Consider the following 23537-nt stretch of genomic DNA (forward strand, 5'->3'; position numbering starts at 1 on the left):
TTAACTCCTGACTGCTCATACTAGCTTTTATAAGACATGACAGTATCTCCATGTCTCAACAAGACTTCAATATTATTATGTTTTGCCCGCTCAGAGCTACATGATTTGTGGTTTACCACAAAAAATCTTTATGGCACTTAATTACCATTTTTACAACAAAACATGGCCTTACATAATAGCATGGAATGGAGGTGAGGTAAGTATGGTAAAAAAAGAAACTTGCCGCTTTACTGACGAAGCTTTAAATTTTGCACGCAGCAGACATTTGTGAGTCTTGCCCACAGCTAGACAAATAACGATAACAGTAAGGAGATTGTGAGAAGTTATGTGCATTCGTTAAATAACAGGAAAATTACCTGAAATAACAATGTTCCCAGCAGCTTAACGTTGTCAGTCATTTAGAAACAATGAATTATCGTCTTTTTTTCAGATTTTAAAATGTGACGTGAATGCTTTCTAAGGAGGCTATAATTTGAAGATTTCAAATATAAGCCTTATTTTGAAAAGCAAAAAAACCCAACTCAGACTGCCAGTAGCTTTTAATTATAAAGACTTAAGTTTCTGTTTTTGACATGACCTGAACCAGGTGCATTTATTAAGAAATCTTTAACTTATTTCCTTTTAGTCCCTTATTGTTAGTAAAGAGCTCAATAAGCATTGATTTTGTGCAGTAGCCACCATCAGTGTCACCATCAGGGTAAGTTAATAAACTATTTGACCTTGAACCTGAGGTCACACTGAATGGCTGACAGCTGAGCCTAAGATTTAACTTGATCTTTTCTGTCTTCTTTCATCATACTTTTAGACAAAGGTTCAGTCTGCTTGCCTTGATGTATTCCTTTGTTGTAGTGTCACAAAAGCCTACTTGTTTTACAAACTTAAAAAATAAAAAGTTGATTTTTGCCTTTAAAATTTCCAACTATTACTTCATTTAAATGATCTTCTGGGTCCCTACATACAACCTTTAAGGGTTCCCCCAGAAGGACAAACTTGTTAAAAAACAGTGTTAAACTGGATCTTTAGAAATAGACCTGAGAAATAACCAATGCATCAAATATATTTTTAGTATCATTAGTCAAACTTTTAGCTAGTCTGCAGTAAATCAGACTTACTCAAATAGATCAGGGCACTGCTTTCACACTCTGATAATTATTTGTCGCCTTGCACCCCCACTATCAGTCTGCAAGTTCCACCTGCAGGGTCAAAATGAGTTTCCTCTGGCCCAGGGTTCACACTTTATGTGGTCCCTTTGGAGATAAGAGTCTTGAGGAAGACAAACAAACCCCTAAGTCTTTCTGTCATACGCTGGACTGAACATAAAAAAAAAACACCCAGAGGATGGATCATGGGTATGCGTTTGAAGATGTGGGTGATGCACTGGGTCATTTAAATGGTTTTATCTTTTAAAGGTTTTTCTATCTGAAAAAGGTTTTTCTGACTTTTTTACACCACCACAGTAGTCCCATCCAGTGTTGTCAACAATAGCTGCTAAACGTGTGTTTTTTTGCACATGCACTAGCTAGTTTTTCATGAAAATGTCCGACACCTTGGCTCTTGCTAAAGTTTGCCTGTATGAACACATACTCATTTTTTTTCTCAGGCTCTGCTTCAGTCCCAGAGCTTTTGTTTGACAGGTTAACTGTTCTCAGTGAGCAGATGGACTGACAACTTTTCAAACTCCAGTGACATCTTGCGAAAGACTAGCTCCTGTGAACAAATTAGCACCAGCGTTCGAGATCCAAAATAGCACTGAAACCTTTTAATGAACTATTATATAATTTAATGCTTCACTGAAAACTGTTGAGAATCATGTTTAGAACAGTTTGGACCATCTCAGGATTTTGCTTTAAAAATGATACTTAATAACAAATCTCAATGTGAGATCTGTTCTTCACATCCCAGAGCAGTCCAGTAAATAAATCTGATCAGAAAAGAAACATGTGCGGTGGATACACAACACAAAGTTGATGCTATAAAAGTAAAAACCTCCCCCCAAGCAAATGCAATTTTCACAAACAAACTATAGTATCACTGGAATAAATCTGAGCTTCTAAGAAAACTGAGACTTTACAGTTACAAGTAGGCATAAGTAACTATGCTTTCCAGGCTCTGCTCAACAAACCCTGCTCTATTTTTCACAGAAAAGGAACATGATTAGTGGGTGCATATCACCACCCAGCAACTCCAGCCCCTCTGTTGTGGTCCTGGTTTGTCAAGTCCACTCCCGCTGCTGTGGATTTGTGGTTTCTGTGGCTTTTCTGATTGCTTACTAACACCACATGCTACAGACTTCTCTCTCTGTCATTTGCCATTCTGTTCCTTTTTAGGCAAAAGGACTTATTTTGTGGTGGGAGAAACATGAGCCAAATTTTCATCCCGCTTGACTTCAGACCCCACATCGTGTGTTTTACAGTGTGCTCCAATATCATGTTTATGTAGTGTCTGCAAGCTTCTAGTTGGCAGTTGATGTAAATTCTGTACTTATTGGGGATCTGATCTTGTTTGGGACGTTCCAAGCCTTAAGCATTTCATGTTATTTAAGCCTAACAAATGGATGGTAGACATTAAACTCCAAAAACCTTTTACAATATTTCTCCTCACAAAAACCCCCTTCACAAGATATTGATACTTTAATAACACAAGTTTACAGTTAATGTGATCTGCAACGTAGCTGTTTGGATACTCAATAACATAATATGTACTCAAATACTGATAATTGCTCATGACATGTGTGGTTTATTTTGATTTCAGATAATAGAATCTTCAAAACCCCCAAATTTAAACTCTTTTAAAGATTTAAATGTAGATTATTTGATAGGTTTATTGCAGCTTGTCTATTTACAGTAAGGCTTACGCGAAGAGACAGTACACTGCACTAAAATAGTGTCCATGTGTGATTGAAAATCATGTTCAGAACTGAAATATTTTCTTCATGTGGACTGAGTAAGAGGTGGCATGGCTTTGATCTTGAAGCAGTCATAATTTGTTTTCTTTTTGTTAGCATGAAGCCTTTACAGCAGCATTCATGCAGAGCCCTGCCTTATTCTAGCTCGCTTCAGTCCGCCATCCCGCATGGAATCACACTGTACTGACAGTGTTAATTTACTTCACCGAAGAAGGAATGAGAAGCAGATTTTTGCTAGTAAACATACATGCTTCAAACCTCCAGGCCACATTTGGGCTCCTCTTATTGTATTTTCTCAGACCTGATTGGGTGGAATCGTTTATTGAATGCATCAACAATTAAAATTTAAATCATGTTTTCTATTCATCCTGTCATATAAATGTTGGCTATGCAGCGCATGTTGAATTTAATGCAGACTCAGAGCCGGTAAACAAAAGCAGTCCATTTCCCAAAGCACTGTCTGGCTTTTGTAAAGCAGCTAGACAAGCTTCAGGGCAACTTTATGCTCACTAACAGATGCTCAACAAACTCCTGAAAGAAGCAGTTAAAATCTTATACTGTGGAAAAAAACAATGTATTTTAACACAAAGTTTTTGTGATGAACTAGAGTGAGCATCACTCATAATTCATGCAGTGAACCCTCACAGTTTTTTTTAGTTCTGACATCTTTTTCCTGAAACATAGAGGAGTTGAAGGAGGCATCAAAATATATGATGCCTAAAGGTTTATTTTGGAATTCAGATATGATTAGAAACTGCAGGAAAACAGTGACTGTTCAAATATCAGTTTCCAAAAACACCATACTTTCACTTCTCTATTAATCACCCATTAGAAACATGTTAGAAATGTGGAGTTCTACAGATGGACTCCTGAAATTGTGTGTTATTACTACATAGCACCAGCCAAAAGAATGTGCTGTGAAGAGATGTGCAAAGTGCTAAAAGAGTCGCACTTTTGCCTCGCTTATTTTTCATTTGTCAGTTATAACACTGGCTTGACATGCATAGAAAATAAATTAAGAACAGAGGTCTGCATGCTCATGTTTCCTCAGTTTAAAACGTGGATAATAAATCCATTGTCATGTTCTGTGTTCTATTGCCTACTATGAGGCACTGAATCTGTTCCTCATTGAGCCTTTGATATTTGATAGGAAGTTTTTTAGCGACAGTACAAGTCTGGTCTGCATGAAACATGAAGAACTGGGCAGATTTACGAATTGCTACCCTTCAGAGCCATTGCCTAAAAGTTACACATTTAAGACTATTGCAGGCAGTGCCGTAATGACTACTGTGTTAACCAGATGAGCCTTGAGATCAGTATTCTCTGTACTTTTGAAATAGTTAGAAGGACAACCCAGGGGAAGATAATGGCAACCCTGAAGTATGTTGGTTTGAGTTGGATGTGTGCTGAGAGAAATGTGCTGCTCCCTTGTGAATGTAAGACTGGAGCCAGCCACCCATGAGCTTTTGTAACCAGTCTCAATGAAGGCTTGGCCCTGAATCGAGCATCCTGAATAGCTGTGGCAGGCTTTAAAGAAGAAAGACAACAGGCCATAAAGTGTATTGTGGAAGCTTCCTCCCTTCAAGTCAGCACTCGCTGTCTCATGGTTTATTAGTTTCAGCATCTTAGCATCAATTTTTAGCAGCATCAGGAATGAACCGTTCTGCACTAAAGTTTATTGGAAAAATCTTTTTTCAAATTTTGTTTTTCTGTACAAACAATAATGGCTTTAAAAAAATGTGGATAGTTTGGTTATTATTATTACAATTATATTTAAAAAAAGCTAATAAGTTTGAAACCTAAAGATGCTACAGTTATTCATGCATAGGAGCCATGGAAGGCATACTCCCTCTCCCTTGTCAATCACATGTACACTAGTGGCTGTGTGTGCTCATGTATGTGGAAGTGGTGTAGTGCACTTTTCACTTAGTGTGTTACATTGCTCTGTGATGTAAACCCAGGCAGCAGAAGCATTTTTGCTTGATTCATGCATACTGTGTTTCCAGTTGGTAGCAGTTGCATTATTGTAGAGAGCTTATTGTCAGGTGAACAAATGAAGGAAACAAATAAGCTATAAAACAACTAGGTAATTTTATTATGTTAGTCCTTTGCTAGGTTATCAATTGCCTGTTTATATTGTTCATGTTACTTCATATCAATTTTCTGTAAAATCCCACAACATACAGCCTCAATTGCAAAAAAGTTGGGACACTCTGGACAATGTAAATAAAACCAGAATGCAAAGATTTGCAGATCTCATAAACCGATATTTTATTCACAATAGAACTTACAAAACATATAAAATGTTTTAATGTTTAAAAGGAAATGTACCATTTTAAGGAAAAGAAATAAGGTAATTTTGAATTTGATGATCGCAACAGGTCTCAAAAAGCAGTGTCTCTCAGAGGTAATGATAAGCAGAGGTTTACCAATATGCAAAATAATGTGCCTAAAAATTTTATTCAATTTAAGTATTATGTTTTCTGCAACAAAAATTTGCATCATCTACAATATGTTATATCATCAAAAGATTCTGGGAATCTGAAGGAGTATCTGTACACAAGGCACAAGAGCAAAAAGTATGAGATGCTTGTGATCTTCAGGTCTGCAGGTGGCACTGCATTAAAAACAATAGAGATATGATTCTGTAATTGAATTCACTGCCTGGGCTGACAAAAACCTTCAGAAATCACTAAATCATCAATGTGCCATCCACAAACACAGGTTAAAGCCCTCTCATGCACAGAAGAAGCCATATGTGAACATAATCCATAAACACCACTAAAGTTATTTTATAATGGACTGAGGCAAAGTAGAAAAATGTTCTTTGGTCAGATGAATCAAAATTTTAAAAAGCATAGGCACCATGCCCTCTGGAGAAGAGGGACCATCCAACTTGTTATCGGCACTTAGTTCAAAAGCCTACATGGACCTCTAAAAAGGCACCATCAATGCTGAAAGGTCTATACAGGGTTTAGAGCAACATATATTTACAAAAAAGAAGACCCAGGACTGTTGCGCTAGAATCCTGTATCAAACAAATGAGACAACATTCCTCTCTCAAAACTCCAGCAACTGGTCTCCTGAATTTCAAGACAAATAGAGACTGTTGTGAAAATAAAAGAAGATGTACCACATTGGTAAACATAACCCTGTCCTACATTTTTCTGAGATGTGTTGTGGCCATCAAATTAAACATTAACTAATTTCTTTCTTCACAATGGTACACTTCCTCTGTTTAAACATTTAATATGTTTTCTATGTTCTACTGTAAATAAAATAGAGGTTTATGAGATTGGCAAATAATTGTTTTCTAATTTTATTTACATTTTCCCGAGCAACTTTTTTGGAATTTGGTCTGTTAATGACATGGGTGACATGAAATAAGACATGAAGTTATGGAGCATTAAAGGCTTTCTAAAAGGCAGGGCTTTGCCTATTGGGTTCATTCCAAACGACCCCCCTTCACTTGCATCATAGAAACCATTCACACTTGTTGCTTTATTCAGAGAGTTGCTCTATTGGGTAAGGGGTGTTTTTTAATGGTCCATTGAACGATTTATGTGGACTTAAACTAGTTGTGACAGACCAGAGTGCTCCTCCTACAAGCTACTGCCTCTTAATTTGTCTGGTGTAAGATTCATTCAGCAAACACTTGGACATGCTGTTTGAGTTAAAATAATTTCATCACCTTGATGTAATCGACATGGATATGTGCACTTTGAAGCACTTTATAACATGCTTATAAAAATATGATTCATCTGGCATGAGGACAATGAATATTTCTAGGAAACCTTTATATTCCTTTTATAACATTGTATTTCCTTAAATGCATATTGTTTCATAAGTCACTGACTGCACAGGATGATCGAACCATAGAAGAGCTACTAAACAAAATCAACTACAAAATCTAGGAAATGTCAAGGAACGAAAAAGCCAACTTTGCAATATTCATTTATGAGCTGCATGAAATGTCTTTTCACAGTGTTAAATGCATAAAAGTAAAAAAATGTTTTTGTGATAGTGATTAGGAATGTGTTGTGGACGTTCTAAGTAATAAATGGCAAAGTAACTGAGAAGAAGGCATGTTGTGCATGAAGCCAAGCTGCTTAGCCGCTAAACAGAAATGGTGCTGGAGGGCTAATTCGTCCGTCTGACAGCACAAGTGGATACAAGACTTCAAAGGGAGTATGGTGGAGGGACAAGTTCTGAAATAATTATAGGATCTTTTAGAGGGCCTTAGATGTGGCTTGATGCCGGTCAGGCTTGGCTGGTTGCACACACACAGACTTTTGCTCATTACATCTCACTACTATGGGCCGGAGAAGGGTTTCTCCAGGACAGACAGTGGAATTGAAACCAAGCGGTGGAATCTTTGCTTGCATGCATGTGTGTGTGTGTGAACCATAGAAAGAGAATGCCAGAAAGGCAAATGAATGGCTGTAGAATAGAATGGCAGTTGTGTTGCATATGTTTTTGTAAAATATCCAACTAATAACTAACACATTTTTTCATTTTTCTGTTAATTGTTTTGTTTTTCTTTCATTACCACTGCAGCACCAGGAAGACTTCTCACACTGGTCTCACACTCCACGATAGGTTAAAAGCAAGGTGATAAATGGTGATAAAATTGAGGTGAAGATGCTTAGCGCCTGGGATTTTAGCACTTCTCAGGTTTTCACCTTCTGAAAGCTGCCAACACAATTTTTGATACTTTGCTGTGCTTTGATGACTTTTACACAGGTTCCTGTCAAGCAAATGCTTTACTAAAGACCATGTAAAAAAAAAAAGTGGTGACAGTGAATGATAAGCCAAAGCAAGAAACCATGGAAATGCATGGAATCCAGCATGGCTGGCCTGTGACTAATCAAAACTTTAGACCTTTTTGCAATGGAACAGAGTATTTGGGCAGGAAAAAGCCACCAGAATTAGAAATGTGCACCCTGTCCTCAGAAGTGAAGTGTTTGAATATCCCTTAAATGTGAAAGATCAATCTGCTGCACTGGAGTGCACTGGATTGTAAGTGCAGATGTATATATGTTTCAGGAAGAACAGTAAGAACAATTAGAATGATGATATAAGTGAAGAGATGATGATAGATAGATAGATAGATAGATAGATAGATAGATAGATAGATAGATAGATAGATAGATAGATAGATAGATAGATAGATAGATAGATAGATACTTGTGTCAACACAAAAATGGAAGAATAGAAAATTCAGAAGAGCTGACTGGGAGAAAAGAAATGCTAAAGGATGAATGTGGGGTAAACAGGAGCTGGCGGAAGCATTGTCTGGGGAAATATGCTGCTCTGATTCCTTTAATTTCTGCTAACTTTCATGAGCATGAGTAACGATGCAATTATTTGCAAAACCACATTAAATCCCTGCAAGTTCCAAAACTATCTATGTGTTAAGTGTTGCTATATCTCCCAGGAAACATAAACATTATTAGTCCAGCCAAGTGCATTATACATCTTTCTCAGTCTTTTTTTTATAGTTTGATATTATAAAACTGCCTTTACCTTTTGTCTCTAACCTTAAAATGTTTAAATTCGAAACAAAATTGTTACGTATTTTGTCATAGTCTTGCTTATTGGATCCTTACAGTAGTTATCAGTAGTTATCAGTTATCATCAACTTATTATTAATTGTGCCTTCAGACTCAAGGCTGGTTGTCAGATTGTCCTAAATGTGTTTAGACAACATACATCACATTTCTGACATAAATGGCAACATTCTTTTTATATCAAATCATAATTTTTTTTTTTTGCTTTGGAGCAGGGATGTTCATCATTCGAAGTCCTTAATGAAAACAACGTGAAGAGGAGGATATGCATGATACAGATCATATTCTTATCTCTGAGAGATAATCATGGTTATGGACTACTTTGGAAAAGCAAAAAAAGTTGCTTATATCCCTTACACAGAAACTTTCAAAAAGCAAAAGGTCATGACAAGGGCACACAGCAGATTTCCTCAAAGTTGCCTATACTATCAGATTTTGTGGTACAAAGGAAATGGAGCCTTCATATTAATCAAAAGTAAAATGTAGCCCAGACTGAAATAGTTATCAGGGAATTTTTCTCATAAATCCTGTCATCAGAGTGCTTTTAGTAGTAATAGTACTTTTAAAGAGATTATAAGCATGACTCATGTTTGTAAGTAAGTAATGTAAATTTTTTGTCAGTAGATATTCAATATTTCAAGAGAAAGTTTTTTATTTGTCATAAACATAGTTATATGCAGGATAATTGCAGTGAAGTGAAAACACAAATGAAGAAAAGTAAGATCTGTATACACTAAAAAAGAACAATTATAATTTTCCCTTAGTGGTCTTTACAGAGATTCAATATTTGACAACCATTTATTAACAAAATAAATAATACCGGGCAATTAAACTTAACATTGGAGTAAACGTTATATTGCCTGCCACATGTTAGGTCTATTAATCGTATTTGGCAAAGCTCTATACCTATTACCCTTTTGCATGAATGGTCTTAAGACCATTAAAAACAGCTTACTTTTGACAAGGGATTTGCTTTGATATATAGAATCTAGCTAATAATTAATATGATGTAGATTAGTTCCATTAGTTCCATTGATAACTGATATAATATAGAAGTTACATTTTTTAAAGTTGTGCTTGTTTAATTTAACAATATTATGTCTGGCTAAGTAAAAAATAAAGCATGCAGTTTCAACCAACTATGAATGATCACATTCAATTATCACGTTGATCACTTCACATCACAACATGCAGCTTTTTACAACTTGTCATACTTTTAACTCATTCAGCCACTATCGTTTTAAAAATGCATCTACTTTTAAAACTTTAATTTTTATCTTCTATATCAGTCAGTAATGTGGGAGTAACATCTTTATCCACAAGAGTCTCACTATAGTGTTTAACCCCAGGCTCCAGAAAATGTTTGATAAATAACCCAACAAGGACAACTTTCTTTTTTTTTCTAGATTTTTAGTACAGGACTTCTTTAATATTTACATTATTATTATGTTGGTGTAGAAGTTATTGTAATGTAGTTGGCTACAAACCAAGAAATATTCATTGCACTGATTTACCAGTCTATTTGGAAGTGTTGTGTAGACATTGTGCATGTAAAAAAAAATATTTTAGGCCAGGGAAATTATAAATAAACAGGTGTTCCAATTAATGATGATGTGTATATAGGAATGAAATGTGTTTTTGTTTTAAAACTGTAAAACCATTTCAGCTCCACTCAAAGCTCCCTTGTTTCAAATGAATTGTAATTGAAAAGGTTTACTAAACTCAACACAAGGTCATTCAGTTTATGTAATAATTGTTAGTCTGAAGCACTCTGAGTAAGGACAATTCAGCAATGGACGATTAAAAACCTTCAAAATGTCTTTGAATTGAAACTCATGAACACAACCCGTACTATTTAAAAGTGAACAAAAACTGTCAGTAAATAAGGTTTTTTAGATACATCAAATACCAACCTTTCCATTAAAAATTCACAAATTTCCTCTCACCCTTTGTAATTATAAAACCTTAGTGTGTGTCTGATATGCACACAGTGTGTCTAATAGTGAGATATGGAAGATCTGGAGAGTCCTGTGTTGGATTTCCTTAACCAGTCAGGCTATAACTATTACCTGGCTTACTGGAAGAGAAAATGTCACTGACATTAGCCAGTTTGGCAACCTAGAACTACAGGACTAAGCAGATAACCTTCTTCCTGAACTTAGATTAAAGGTCTAAAATACAGATTCTGAAGTTGTTTTGTTTTTAACACAGACCTTTTTAAAATATGTGCAAAACCAATCAAATGATTTGCAAACACAGTCTAAATAAGTTCCTTGTGTTTCTTAACACAAGTAAGGAAGTACTTTTAGATTTTAGATTAGACAGTCTTTGCACCTTTATACCACAACCTTTCCCATATTATTTTCAAGAGGAATCTTTATTTAATTTACTTACAAGACCATGTGTCCTGTATTCAGTGTAGCTCAGCACAGTGTACCTGTAGAATTATAAAGTGACCTATGTGGATCAGATTTACTAAATCACTGTGGTACGTCTGATTAAAATGCAACAAAGATGCTTCTTGATTTACTGATGGTTTATTTCTATCGAGGTTTGCCTGTAGTTGTGTGTGTGAGCATGTTTGTGTGTGGTTCTGAGAGTGTCTGAATACAGAGCTCCCTGTGTAACATGTAGCTATTATACTTTGTGTGCAATGGCTACAGCAGATCACACATTTTTAGTGACTTCAATACAAGGCTTTGATATTTACAGCCATCCTTTTCTAAAAACATACTGGCAGTCATATGGACACATACCTGACCAAACATCAATCATCACCCAACCACATGCAATGTGAAGTTTGTTTTCATATGTATAAATATGAATATAAAAAAATATTAATTTTATATATATATATATATATATATATATATATATATATATATATATATATATATATATATATGTTTCTGGCTTTTTCCCTTCTCTCTGTTGGCTTTACTATTAGAACAGAAGAACAGATCATTGCAAATTGTCATGTATTAAATCACTGCACTTCACAAACTGGAGACAGTTGAAGCTCTGCACAAAACAGCTGGAGGATATCTACACAAACAACAATATCCCAGCTGGGAGCAGAGCAATTATAACTTCATTACACACACACACACACACACACACACACACTTACATTGCCATATTTATTAACTGCAGCTAATTAATGTTACACCAAACCATAACCTCAGCCTTAGTAACCACATTTATTTAATTAAGCAATCAAAACTAGCATTTGCATATTATTTTATTTAAACCCGCAAATTTTGTAAAATGTTCCAAAGTGAAATGTCACAAGGTCAACAATTTATTTCATTATTTTTTAGTACACTTCTTTAGAAAGCTTAATGGAGTTTGTATACATCTGGGAACCAGTTGTTACAGGTTTGGGAGAGGAATGTTGTCCCATATGTGTCTGATACAGATTCTAGCTACTCGACGGTTCTGGGTGTCCTAGATCTAGACTACAGACAGGCCAGTTCTGCACCCAAACTCTTCCTCTACGAAGTCAAGCTATTGTAATAGATGCAGTAGGCAGTTAGCATTGTCTTGCTCAAATATGCAAGGCCTTTCCTGAAAAATACGTTTTCTGAATGGAAGCATTTGTTGCTCTAAAACCTGTTTATACCGTTCAGCATTGATGGAGCCTTTCAAAATGTGCAAGCTTCCTATTCCTCAGGCACTAATGCACTCTCATGCCATCAGAAATGCGCCTTTTTAAACTGAGCACTGATAATAAGTCCAATGGTCCCTCTCTTTTTTAGACCAGAGAAGGTAGTGCCCATGTTTTCCAAATATAAATTTTTATTTAGATATGTCTGACCACAGAACAGTTTTTCACTCTGCATTCAGTACATTTTAAAATAACTGTGAAGGAGGGACCATCGAAGGAGAAATAACCAAAAAGGATGGCAGCGTTTCTGGATCATGTTCACACATGCCTTCTTCTTTGCATAACAGACATTAAACAGCAAACTGTGTTCACCGACAATGGTTTCTGGAGGTGGTAATGAGCCCATGTAGTGATTTCCATTACAGAATCAGGACTGGTTTAAATGCAGTGCTGCCTAAGGGCCCAAAGATCATGGGCATCCAATATGATTTTCCCCCTCGTCTTTAGTGCACAGGGGTTTTTTCTAGATTCTTTGAAAGTTTTGATGATATTAAGAGTTTTGCAATTTTATGGGGTTTTTTTATGTTCCACAATTTCTAGACCCAATCTTTGACAGGTTTTCTACTTCTACACCTATCTTTACTTCTGAGAAACTCTGCCTCTCTAATATACACAATTTATACCCAATCATCTTACTGACCTGTTGTTCATGAACATCATTAGTTGCAAAATGTTTTTCCAATTATTTATTTTTAATAAAAATGTTTGCCTCTGTTCCAACAAATTCAAAGTTACATAATTTTCATTTTACCCAGTGTCCCAACTTTTATAGAATTAGGGTTGTAACGGCATTCCTTCGATCAATACTAACTACCTTGTCTGGATTACACAAATTTGTTTATATTTTGGTAAAAACAACTACATTTGTTAGAATATATTGCAGGCAGATAAAAATAAAAATATATATTTTAATAAATGTCCCGTTTGCACATATGTATTAAAAAAGAAAAGGAACTTTGGCTTAAAATCCAGATACAGATATGAATAGTTCAGTTTAATTTACTATTTGTCTCAGAAAGAAAGACACTGATAGATACAGATAAAAATACAGATCCGGACATGGATGGCACTAATAAGATATAGACAAAGATACAGAAACAAAGATTGATATTGTGCATTAAACCCCTACCACAGACCCACACAGGCACCCAATGTTACACCATGTCCCTAATTGATGAACATTTATTATGCAGGTCTGGTACTAATTTAAGAGCTGATCTGCATACAGGTGAGACGAAGTTGAAGAAAAATTATAATCATAATTAAATCCACAATATTAAAAGCACAATGCTTTTTAGTGGGTTATTAGTACCTAGTTTTAGCAAATGTCCCCCAAACACACACACACACACACACACACACACACACACACACACACACACTAAGACACACACACTCCTCAAGACCCTCTGGACCTTTAGTTCTCTATTGAGACCGTTAAGAACAGTAGTAAATTGAAACAGTTAATAAAAGGAAATGCTGCAGTAGGAAACAGATCACCCTCACTTTCTACAAAATTTCCCTAAAAGATAAAAACAAGACCACACTAGTTTCCTACACTTCACATATTGTATGCAGTTTAGTGGGCTTAGCTGTAACTCAGAAGTAAGTGTGCAGCACTTATGCTCATTAGCTGGATGACTAATGGAACAAATGATGGAAGGAGCCCCTTCTCAGCAATAGAGTAATGCTAGAGTAATACATTTACTTCAGTCTAAAAGTATAAAACATGGCAGAACTGAGTCTTTTTGCCAGAGACTCTTGGCTGTTACTGGCTTAAAAGAAAACAAATGGACAGGACAATGGATTTTGGTAAAATAGATTTATTTTATCATTGCAGAAGAATACTGTGGCATGAAGTATTCATAGTCTCAATCTCATGAAAGGATTTTAGTGTAAAGTCCTTGCTATGTACCTTCAAAGAAAAAAAAAAAAAAATAGAATACCACAATAAATAAAGTATTCAATCGGAACAGCTTACTCTGAAAAGCCATAAGAAAAGAATATGTGATATCTTTAATAGGGTTGAATAAAACTCAACCAACCATACATAAATGTTTAGAAAATATTTGTCATAAGAAATGGTTTTTGCTTTTTTTTTTCCTGTGCCTGAAAAAATAACTTATGGCTTAAATTGAGCAAATCTTTCTGATGATGTTAATATTGAAGTCACGGTGTTCAACTATTAACACTAACTATTACAAATACAGTGTGTTATGAAATAGCAGAGTCAGTTTTACTGTATGTATTTCTTTTTTCTAGAGGGTTTAATCATTGTTCACTGATCTCCTCAAATCACCCCATTCACATTGCACAAACATGGCTTAATCAGCATTTCAGTTTATTTATTTATTATGTTTAGTTCCAGAGTCCATTTCTGAGGTCATCTAAATACGTCCTGCTTTGCTCTGCCAAAGAATTTGGGAGTATTTGTCCTCCCCATCCTGTCCCTAAACAATTCTAAGGACATGACACTATAACCTCCCCTCCCAAGCACAAAAAAACTTGATTATGGTATGGAGAGGTTTCTTACTCCCTGGTTAAAAGGAGTCATAGATTTTGGTAACAGCAGACCAAGTTTAAATTCTCAATAGTTCCCAGGCTTCAGGTAGAATTGTCCACTTATAAAAATATAATTATAAAAACAATATCCAATAAGCACATTAAGCACTGCTGCCAAATAAAACTAGGTCAAATATTTTTATGAAATCTTCCAGGGTTTATTCACTATAATGACAAGCTGATTTTTTTTCCCCCTAAAGCTTTGGTCTTTTAATTTTTTCCTCATAATTGGTGTTGTGCATCATTTAGTGTATTGATCAACCTGAACTAGTAGTGGATCAGCTGGCACCCAAAACTGACCAAACCTAATAGATCCTTTCTCTGAGATTAATCAAATGATGAGAATGAATTATGGGATAATGGTCTCCTGGAAAAATTTGATTATGGTCTGGAATGCATGACTTCTAAGGATAAGAATTGTTTGGACACTGAAAGAGATGCTATTGCTTGATGGATGAACTGTAGAAAAAGCACATTTTCTCTACACAAGACTGGCTCGCTGTTTACCCGTTACTAATTTCATTGTGCTTTTGTCTTCTTTTTGGGCATGTTTCTCCTCATTTGAATTACTATTGGTCATTCACTACAAAGTTCCCAATTCGGTAATGCAATTACTCAAACCTATTAAATAATAAGTTCACCAATTTCCATAAAAATCGAATGACTGCAATAAATTATCATAAAATAGACTTCTGTTTTTTTTTTACACAAATAAAATATTTTACAAAGTTTTTTTTTCCATTATTTGTCAATCCCAGTCAAAATCTTGTCCAGTCATAAGGTAAAATTTTTTGTTAAATGGCTTGTAGAAGTCTTGCAGTTGACGCACCACAGTGGGGTGGATGTTTGGGTGGGTGCGCCCTTTGGTTTTGCCCAGACAATGGGGCCTGCTGTTGCTTGCTGGCTTCTTCAAGCATGGGAAGCCCTTGGCTGGGTTGAAGTGAAAGTGTTTCTCAGTGACCAATCTCCTCAAATGCAAGAAGTCCTGTACACGTGCCATCTCACCAGCTGGGTCGGTTATTAGCCGCTCACCACTCACAAACAGGATCTGACTGAGTGGGAAGAACTGCAGCCAGCGCTTTAGGTGCCGGGCGTACATACCAATCTGCAACGCACTCCATGTGGCATCAATCAAGCCTTCTGTTGCATTCTTGAAGGTCAAGCTCTCAAAGGAGGGAATGTCAGGTTTTTTGGAACGTGTTTGAGTGTAGTCTGAGATGGCTCGTGTAACTGGGTCCCTCACCACCACAATTAGCTTAATGTCTTTTGACATGGCATAGATGCGGCCTGGGACCTCCTTGGTCACAAAGTAGCTGGGGGTCTTTTCCATAGTGATTTGGCCATCTATAGTCTTAGGCATCAGCTCTCTAGAAGACAAAACAATGGCGTTAGCAAACAAATACAAAATCTATAAATATCAACATGAGTATTCCAGTTATCCACATTCTTCATTTACTGCCCCCAAGCTACTTGCTGTCTCAGCGACAAGATGTAGTAGGTTAATCCTACTCAGACCCTAGGGCAGTATCATTTGGAAATGAATTTTTATGATCCATAACCAACTGCCACTTAGAGAAATCAGAGGCTCTATAAAGAACTGCCAGCACACTGAACTGTTGGTTGATATTTAGCAGAGGCAAAGACCCACAGTACAGCATGTGTGATTCCATATGGAATCTAGAATGGTGATGACACACCTCATTACTGGAGATATATTTAGGTACAGAAAGAAAAAAAGTGTCCCCTTATGTTCATGTTAATTTAACTAATATCCTTTGGGTATTTTCATAAGTGACATCATCTATAGATTTCCACATAGAAATAAAGAGCCTCAGTGAAAAATACAATAATCCATATACTAATATACAATATAAATCTACAATAGAGTGGTTTATGTTTTCTTATATAAATGTACTATAAATGTGCTAAATATATAGTGATAAAAATACATTGTAATATATTGTAAAAAAATACATTGTAAATATGCTCCAAAACTGTCAGACCTGTTCACTAATTTACAGTTTTGCTAGCTCAAATGATTAATATTTAAATATAATGAAAATTGTCGATAGGCAAAAACAATCAGGTGGTCCTTTAAGGTAAATGCAGAAGAGAGAATTTCATTAGATGGAATCTCATGCATATCTGAGCCTGTGTAATATGTATTCCCTTGCTGGCTCAGTCAGCAGGGTCAGATTGGTCCTATAATTGGGAAACTAGCCCTTTAACTTTAGCCTGCATTCAGGGAATGGCTGATACAGGCCAAGTGGGATTTATGCAGAGATTGGTGCTTTTCAGCATAAGGCAGATCCATGTGCCTAATGTGGAAGCAGAGAACTCCAGAGACAAACAAGGAGTGAAAGAACACCAAACATTACACCTGCACAATATACTGAACTGGGATATGTTAACTTTGGGATTCACAATAATGCAGGGTTTGTCAAGTGCTTTTTAGAGAAAAGGAAATATACCTTGTAAAACCAGCAAGTTCTATATTTAAATGCATTTTTCAAGTTTTAAAAAAGCCCCTAGTGTTAAACCAAAAAAAAAGTCAACTGTTCAATGTGGTTGTAATAAGAGACACCATTTTTACAGACACCAGTTGGCAGCTGTTGGTAACCTTTATTCCAAATAAAACAGAGATGATAGCTTACCATTTAATGGATGATGGTGGAATCATGTACAGAAGAGGAGAGAGGACAAAAGAGTACATTATTTCATAAGGAGTCTAGGGAAAAGAGGTAAGTGCACCAGGATGAATTGCTCTGAGTAGTCCACCTTAATCGACTACCACATTAAACACAGCTTGGTGTATATTCCTATGTAATATATTGAACCACTCCTCTTTCACTCTGCCATTCTATCTCTCCTTCTCTCTTTAGACCATTATCATTATCACACAGGCTGAAAAAATACACCAAGCTAATGAGAGAGGGGCATGAGGGAGAAGAGGCTGCAAATCAGTATTGCTGCAATTATCCTCCACATTGCTTGGATACGCAACTAAGAGTGTCAGGGACTGCTTCTGGTAGCTCCAGGGAGTCAGAATCTTACTACAGATCCAAATGTACACCTAGTCCCCAAGCAAAACAAACCTGGATTAGAGCTATAAGAATCATTTCTCCAAAGAGGCACCTTAAAGACAGAATGTGATTCTCTTGGGAGGTTTTGTTCAACTTAGCCTAGGCACAGATCCAGAACCTTTGCTCCTAATGCATAAAGATAGCCAGCACTTTGTTTAGTACAATTGAGAATGGGTAGTAAGTATATATAGCTTCCAATAGTGCGCAATTACTAAAGAAATGTATGTGTACTTGCTATGCACCTTTAAATTCAATTAGAGTTCATTATAAGATAAAAAGTTATTCAGCCATTTTTGCAACTCAAATTGGAATCTCTGAACAGTGATGTGAAGGATTTGACTGCTTTGTCATGCAGTAGCTTTGTTTTATACAAACTTAGGTTAACACTCAGTCGCACCTTCCCAAAGGATATAAATCTAAAGCCAAGCGATTTTGATATGCACAGTTGTTGGAATTGTGTTGTGTCTTGGGAGGAGGTGAGGTATGTCTGCAGATCAGGATCCCAGGAAGCTAGCGTTTGAAGAGCTGTCTCTGTAACCCGTGTTTACATTAGCTGCTATCAGGTCGCACGTTCAAAGGCTAAAGCAGGAGTCTTCAAGTGCACTGAGTGTTTGGTGGCGTGAAGTTCACTCACTGTGCTCTAATAAGATGGTGAGTGGGTGGCAGAAGTGGCAAAGCACTAATTTGCACCAGAATACAGGCCTTCTCTAGGTAGTTATTATCCTAGCAGAAACCCATGCTAGTGATGCTCTAGTTCAAGGGAGGCTTTCTGTCCTTGAATACATGAAGTGCTTTTGTATTTCTTTTCAGCATGTTGCTTTAAGGTAAAATGTAACCTTTTTGAGGCGCAATGCAGTACATAAAAAGATGTATGTGTATGTATTGTGTGCGTGCAAGTGCGTATATGTGTGTGTGTGTGTGTGTGTGTGTGTGTGTGTGTGTGTGTGTGTGTGTGGAATTGGAAGGAATTTCCTCTGAGAACATCCTTCTTTGTTAAACCTCATAAGAGGTGACATGAGGTGGTGGTATGCAGCCACTTAAAATAATCTGACAGTTTCTTCAGGACATGTTCCAGACCTGAATCAAAAACAATGTGGGATGGTGTGGGCAGCTTTTGTGTCTACAATATGTCACCTTGTCATTTAAGTGTAGCTTATAGCATTTTTCACTGCTTTCACCTTGAGAAAACGCTCCTTACATTCAATGACTATACAGCATTTTTGCCAAATTGTGCATGAAAGTATAATTGAAATTTTGTAACAGGAATCCTCAGCTATCTCTGCTTTTTTCACAAGGAGAAGAATATGGTTTTACAACCCCTAAGATAATCACCCAACACTTGTTCTCTCCCTATGTCGAAATTTTTAACAGATTGTGTTGTGTGTGTGTATATATATATATTTATTTATATATATATATATATATATATATATATATATATATATATATATATATATATATATATATATATATATATATATAAATTATTTTTGTGAATATAATAGAGCAGGGGTGTCAAAACACAGCCCACCAAAATGTATTGAAAATTTGAAGTAAAGTCTTTTTGTGAATAATTAAAAGAGCGGTTTCTTCACTACTGGACTATTCTTCATTGAAACCAAATGTAGTGGTTTCACAGCAATTAGGGGAATATTTATGCAATTGCACTTTATTTGTTTATTATTCTGTGAATTATACAGATCTTCCTCACAGTTAAATTTATTTTGTGAAAGGAACATAAATATCAGGTGTTGTCAATGTGATATAATTCTGCACACCTGACATGGGAACCTTGGAATTGAATGAAATTATATTGTGGCCTGTTACCTAAAATAAGTACAAAATAATTTTGGTTAAAATGATGCAGTCAGTCCCAGTTTACAACTTAGGTGTACATTTTATTTTTTTAAATGTAGCTAAATATATTTCAAGCCATAAGTCTTTAAAAACCTGCATACTGTTATTGGGTAGTAGTGTGTTACCAGAATTTTGAAGCAGGCACTGCCAGTTGAGTTTTGGAAATGATGATGTAATATATGGATGAATGTGAATGTGGATAAAGACCACATTTGGTTTGTGGGCTGCCTGTTGAATAGGTTTGCTTTAGGGAGTGCAGAGACCACGTTATATGTAAATTCAATCTATAAAGCTACTCAGCATTGGTGTAAAATTTACTCCATAAATATGTTTGAGAATATGCTAAGCTCTACCACTTTCTGGATTTTGAAACTCCTCCTGGGTCAAATGTTTTCAAAACCTTTTTTCTAATTGAAAGTTCATGCTGTGTTTATAAAAAAAAAAAACCCCAAAAAAATGTTTACCCTCCCTAGCACATTTGCATACAAAGTGAAGGAAGAAACAACACAATTCATTGCAATTCCATGCTCTCTCTCACCAGGGTTAATGCAGACCTCAGGGGCTCTGTTGCCTCCTTTTCACAGCCAGGCTGCCTCTGCTGAGCTCTCAATAGAGTCACTCGCAATTTACTGCAAGCATCTGCCGCACTCTCACACACATGTAGTGCTGCTTGTTTTGATACGCTCCTCAGAAAATGTAAGAATGAACAATGCTCATATAGGTAGTGATTATTTCATATTACAGCACTTTGTCTGAGTGAGCACTTCAATGAAATGGAGCACAACAAGACATCAATATCTAAAACCAAAATAAGTAATTAGTGCATTGTTGACTCTTTAAAAGGCATGAAAGGGCACAAATGTCACATCTATTGCTGAAAACCCTGCTGTGTCTTAAAGCTTCTGCAGAAACACATGGCTGCTTTCACCATGTTCCGCCAACAGAGCAAGTCTAGCTAAATGTCTCCACAGGGGGCACTGACTCCTGACCACATGCGCCTTTCTCCAGGCTCCTGTCTAAGAAATATTCAATAGGGCTTGTTGGATAAAGGCAGCCATCTGAATCTCAATCTCATCTGACTGTGACCAGTGGGCCTTCATTCCTCCACAGAAAAAGCTTAACAGTCATCTTTTGCATTTAGGTTCGAATGCAGTGACACTGACTGTAGGTCTTCCATAAAAAGTGATGTGTTATTACAGTTCATGGGGGTCACAAAGGAATTACAAGTGGTGTAGACTAACAATGAATGCTGTTCTCTGAACAGTCATTAGGAGGTTTTATTGTGCGAGTTGCCAGTAGAGGTCATGCAGCAGTGCACGGCCCTGACTAGGCTTCCTCATGCGGAGATGTTTTAATTAGACAGCAGTATTGGCTTAGGGTATGGGGCAGTCATAAGGGCAGTGAGCCCTGCTACTGCCCTGAACTTGCTGGCTTCAAGACTGACAGATGTTCAAACCATTAGTAAACCATTCAGTTTAGATCAAGGCAGCATCATAAAAACATGAGGCTCAACTGTACAAAGCATTGCCCTAGATTTAAATACTGTACAGTTGGTGGATATTTGCTTAGCTAAATAATCCTCATCTTCTTGATGGGTACGGAAGCAGATAGAAATAATTCCATCCTTCATAGATTACAATGAAGTACTGGGTTTAGCACAGGATGAAAGCAACATGATCTACACATAAGAAAGGGGTTAACAGTTGACTATAACTGATTCAAATTACTAACGAATATAAAACCACCAGTACTTGGTAGACCATTATGCTGTGCTTTTCCTTCAACCATAAATTGTTAAACACCCTCAAACTAGCCATAAACTGTTAGGCATCATAAGAGATTAGAAAATCTGGTGCTAGGTTTGTTTTAGACAGATTCTGAGTTGTTGTAAAATGAATGGACATCTTAAATCTTTTTCACACCAGTTGTTTGTATTTATATCCAAACAACATGTCAATCCAAACTGTCAGATCAGTGCACCTCTAAAAATAGATACAAAACCAGCTCTGATGTCACTGCATGAGATCATTGACATCTAACAGACAATTAAAAAACTCATTTTTTAATAAATGTGTCCAGAGATGGAAAATGAGGGTCAGACTGACTCAAACCGCTCAGTAGAGTTGGGCAAGAATACCTGACCATATGCTGTATTACACAGTCTGTGTTTGCATGGGCTGTTTGTTTTATGATTACAGACGTTCAGGTTAGGTCTGATTCACAGTAACCAGACTTTGATCTATGTAGGAAAAAAGGAAAAAATATTCTAAGAAGAGTCCATTCTGCACACAATGTCTGTAAATAAACCTGTCACCCTTAAAAAGCTGTATTTCAGTACTTTTAGGCTACCAAAACATGATATCCTGTACCTGCTGCTGTGTTATATTACAGTTTCATTACCTGTACACAGACTAACAAATGTAACTCACAAAGAGTAAGGGTTCGATATAAAAAAATGATCCCACAAACTTAACAGATAGCACAAAAGAATGCTCCAGATAGCACAAAGAAATGTTCAATTCTTTATGACAGGACATCCAAAACTTTGACTGTCTTCAGTTCAAAATATAACCATGCAGTATCAATAGATGACACATTTTAATGTAGGTTTTCCTGACCTTAACATCACTGTACTTTTTCCGGAATATGATTTCACAGTTATATAAGCGGGTGATATATTTATAAAATAGGTGACATATGCATAAAACATCAATAATATGAATCCTGCAGATAATCTCTGTAATTAAGATGTTCTTTTATTACAGCAGTCTGTCTGTTATTTAATCCTTCAGAATTAATCTGCAGTGGCGGTTTTGTCAGCACAATGGCCATATTTCCACAGTCTAACATGCTTTATGCAATTCAAAAGCAAGCAGACACTTCTTATTGGCTAGTCGTCTCATTATCTTCATCATCATCATCATCATGATTTTAACACAAACTTACAATCAGTTTATAATAAGAGTGCAAAGAAACGAGTGGTTTGTGATCACATTGAGTTCAATAGGCCTTGAATTTGTACTAAATTCAATACAGAAATAAAGGTACCAAACTGTACTGTTTCAAGTGTGTATGCATTTGACTTTTCTTATGCTTTTTTATTTATTTATTTAATTATATACAATACTAAATAAAATATGCAAGGGAAAATACAGTTTGGTACCTTTATTGCTTATAGTGTATAGTAGTAATTTTGGTCAGGAAGTCCCTCTCACCTATACCACTCGAGTCCTTTCTCGTAGTTTCGGTCAAAGAAGTGCGGCTCTGCACCCACAGCCCTGATGTCAGGGTGCACGCGCAGGAACTCGAGCAAGGCGCGCGTGCCGCCCTTTTTCACCCCGATGATGATGGCCTGGGGCAGTTTCCTTGTCTCCGTCCAATTGTAGGCACCTGTCGCTGCCGTCCCCTCTTCCACTGCTCTTAGCTCAGCCTTGCTCTCATCCCATTCGTCTGCTCTGCTGTCCAGCTCGTTCTCGTTGTTCAACAAGTCCCTCGAGTGCGCGCTGGAGTAAATGGCCCTTCCCGAGCTGATAAAGGGGTCCACAGAAGCAGTGTCCGGCTTCATCTCAACCGAGTTCACGGCGAAGCTCGGCACGGACGCGCAGTAACCAACGCAGCAATAAAGCATGTACACCCAAAGTGTCAGCATGATGCACGCAACCAAAAGTCTTTTTCCCAGGTGAAAAGAAACCGCGCAGGAGCTCTGACAAAACAGCAAGCTATATTCCATAAGAGTGCCGCTTAGGCATGCTGGCAAACTTGTGTCTCCCTAACCCCCACAGAAATCCTCAAGACATGTAGTCATGAGTTTAAGGTTGAGTGCATTCCCTGAGAGATGCTGAATTCATGACAATTCAGACAAGGAAGGAGTTGAAACTGTGTGTGAGAGAAAC

At 36.7% G+C, this 23537-nt stretch overlaps 1 protein-coding gene across 1 annotated transcript in view; it reads right to left on the bottom strand.

Moving 5' to 3' along the window:
• Positions 1-14466: 14466 nt before the first annotated feature.
• Positions 14467-23537, bottom strand: part of hs3st3b1a (heparan sulfate (glucosamine) 3-O-sulfotransferase 3B1a) — a 9131-nt gene continuing 60 nt past the window's right edge. Inside the window, exons 1-2 of the mRNA XM_046866685.1 lie at positions 22860-23537; positions 14467-16071 (exon numbers count right to left, since the gene is read on the bottom strand). The exon at positions 22860-23537 is cut by the window's right edge and continues 60 nt beyond it. Of these exons, the coding sequence (XP_046722641.1) occupies positions 15453-16071; positions 22860-23374 (1134 nt within the window). The 5' untranslated portion in view covers positions 23375-23537 and the 3' untranslated portion in view covers positions 14467-15452. The remainder of the gene's footprint in view (positions 16072-22859) is intronic.

The sequence above is a fragment of the Silurus meridionalis genome, chromosome 14 (genome assembly GCF_014805685.1).
Source record: "Silurus meridionalis isolate SWU-2019-XX chromosome 14, ASM1480568v1, whole genome shotgun sequence".
Classification (NCBI taxonomy): domain Eukaryota; kingdom Metazoa; phylum Chordata; class Actinopteri; order Siluriformes; family Siluridae; genus Silurus; species Silurus meridionalis.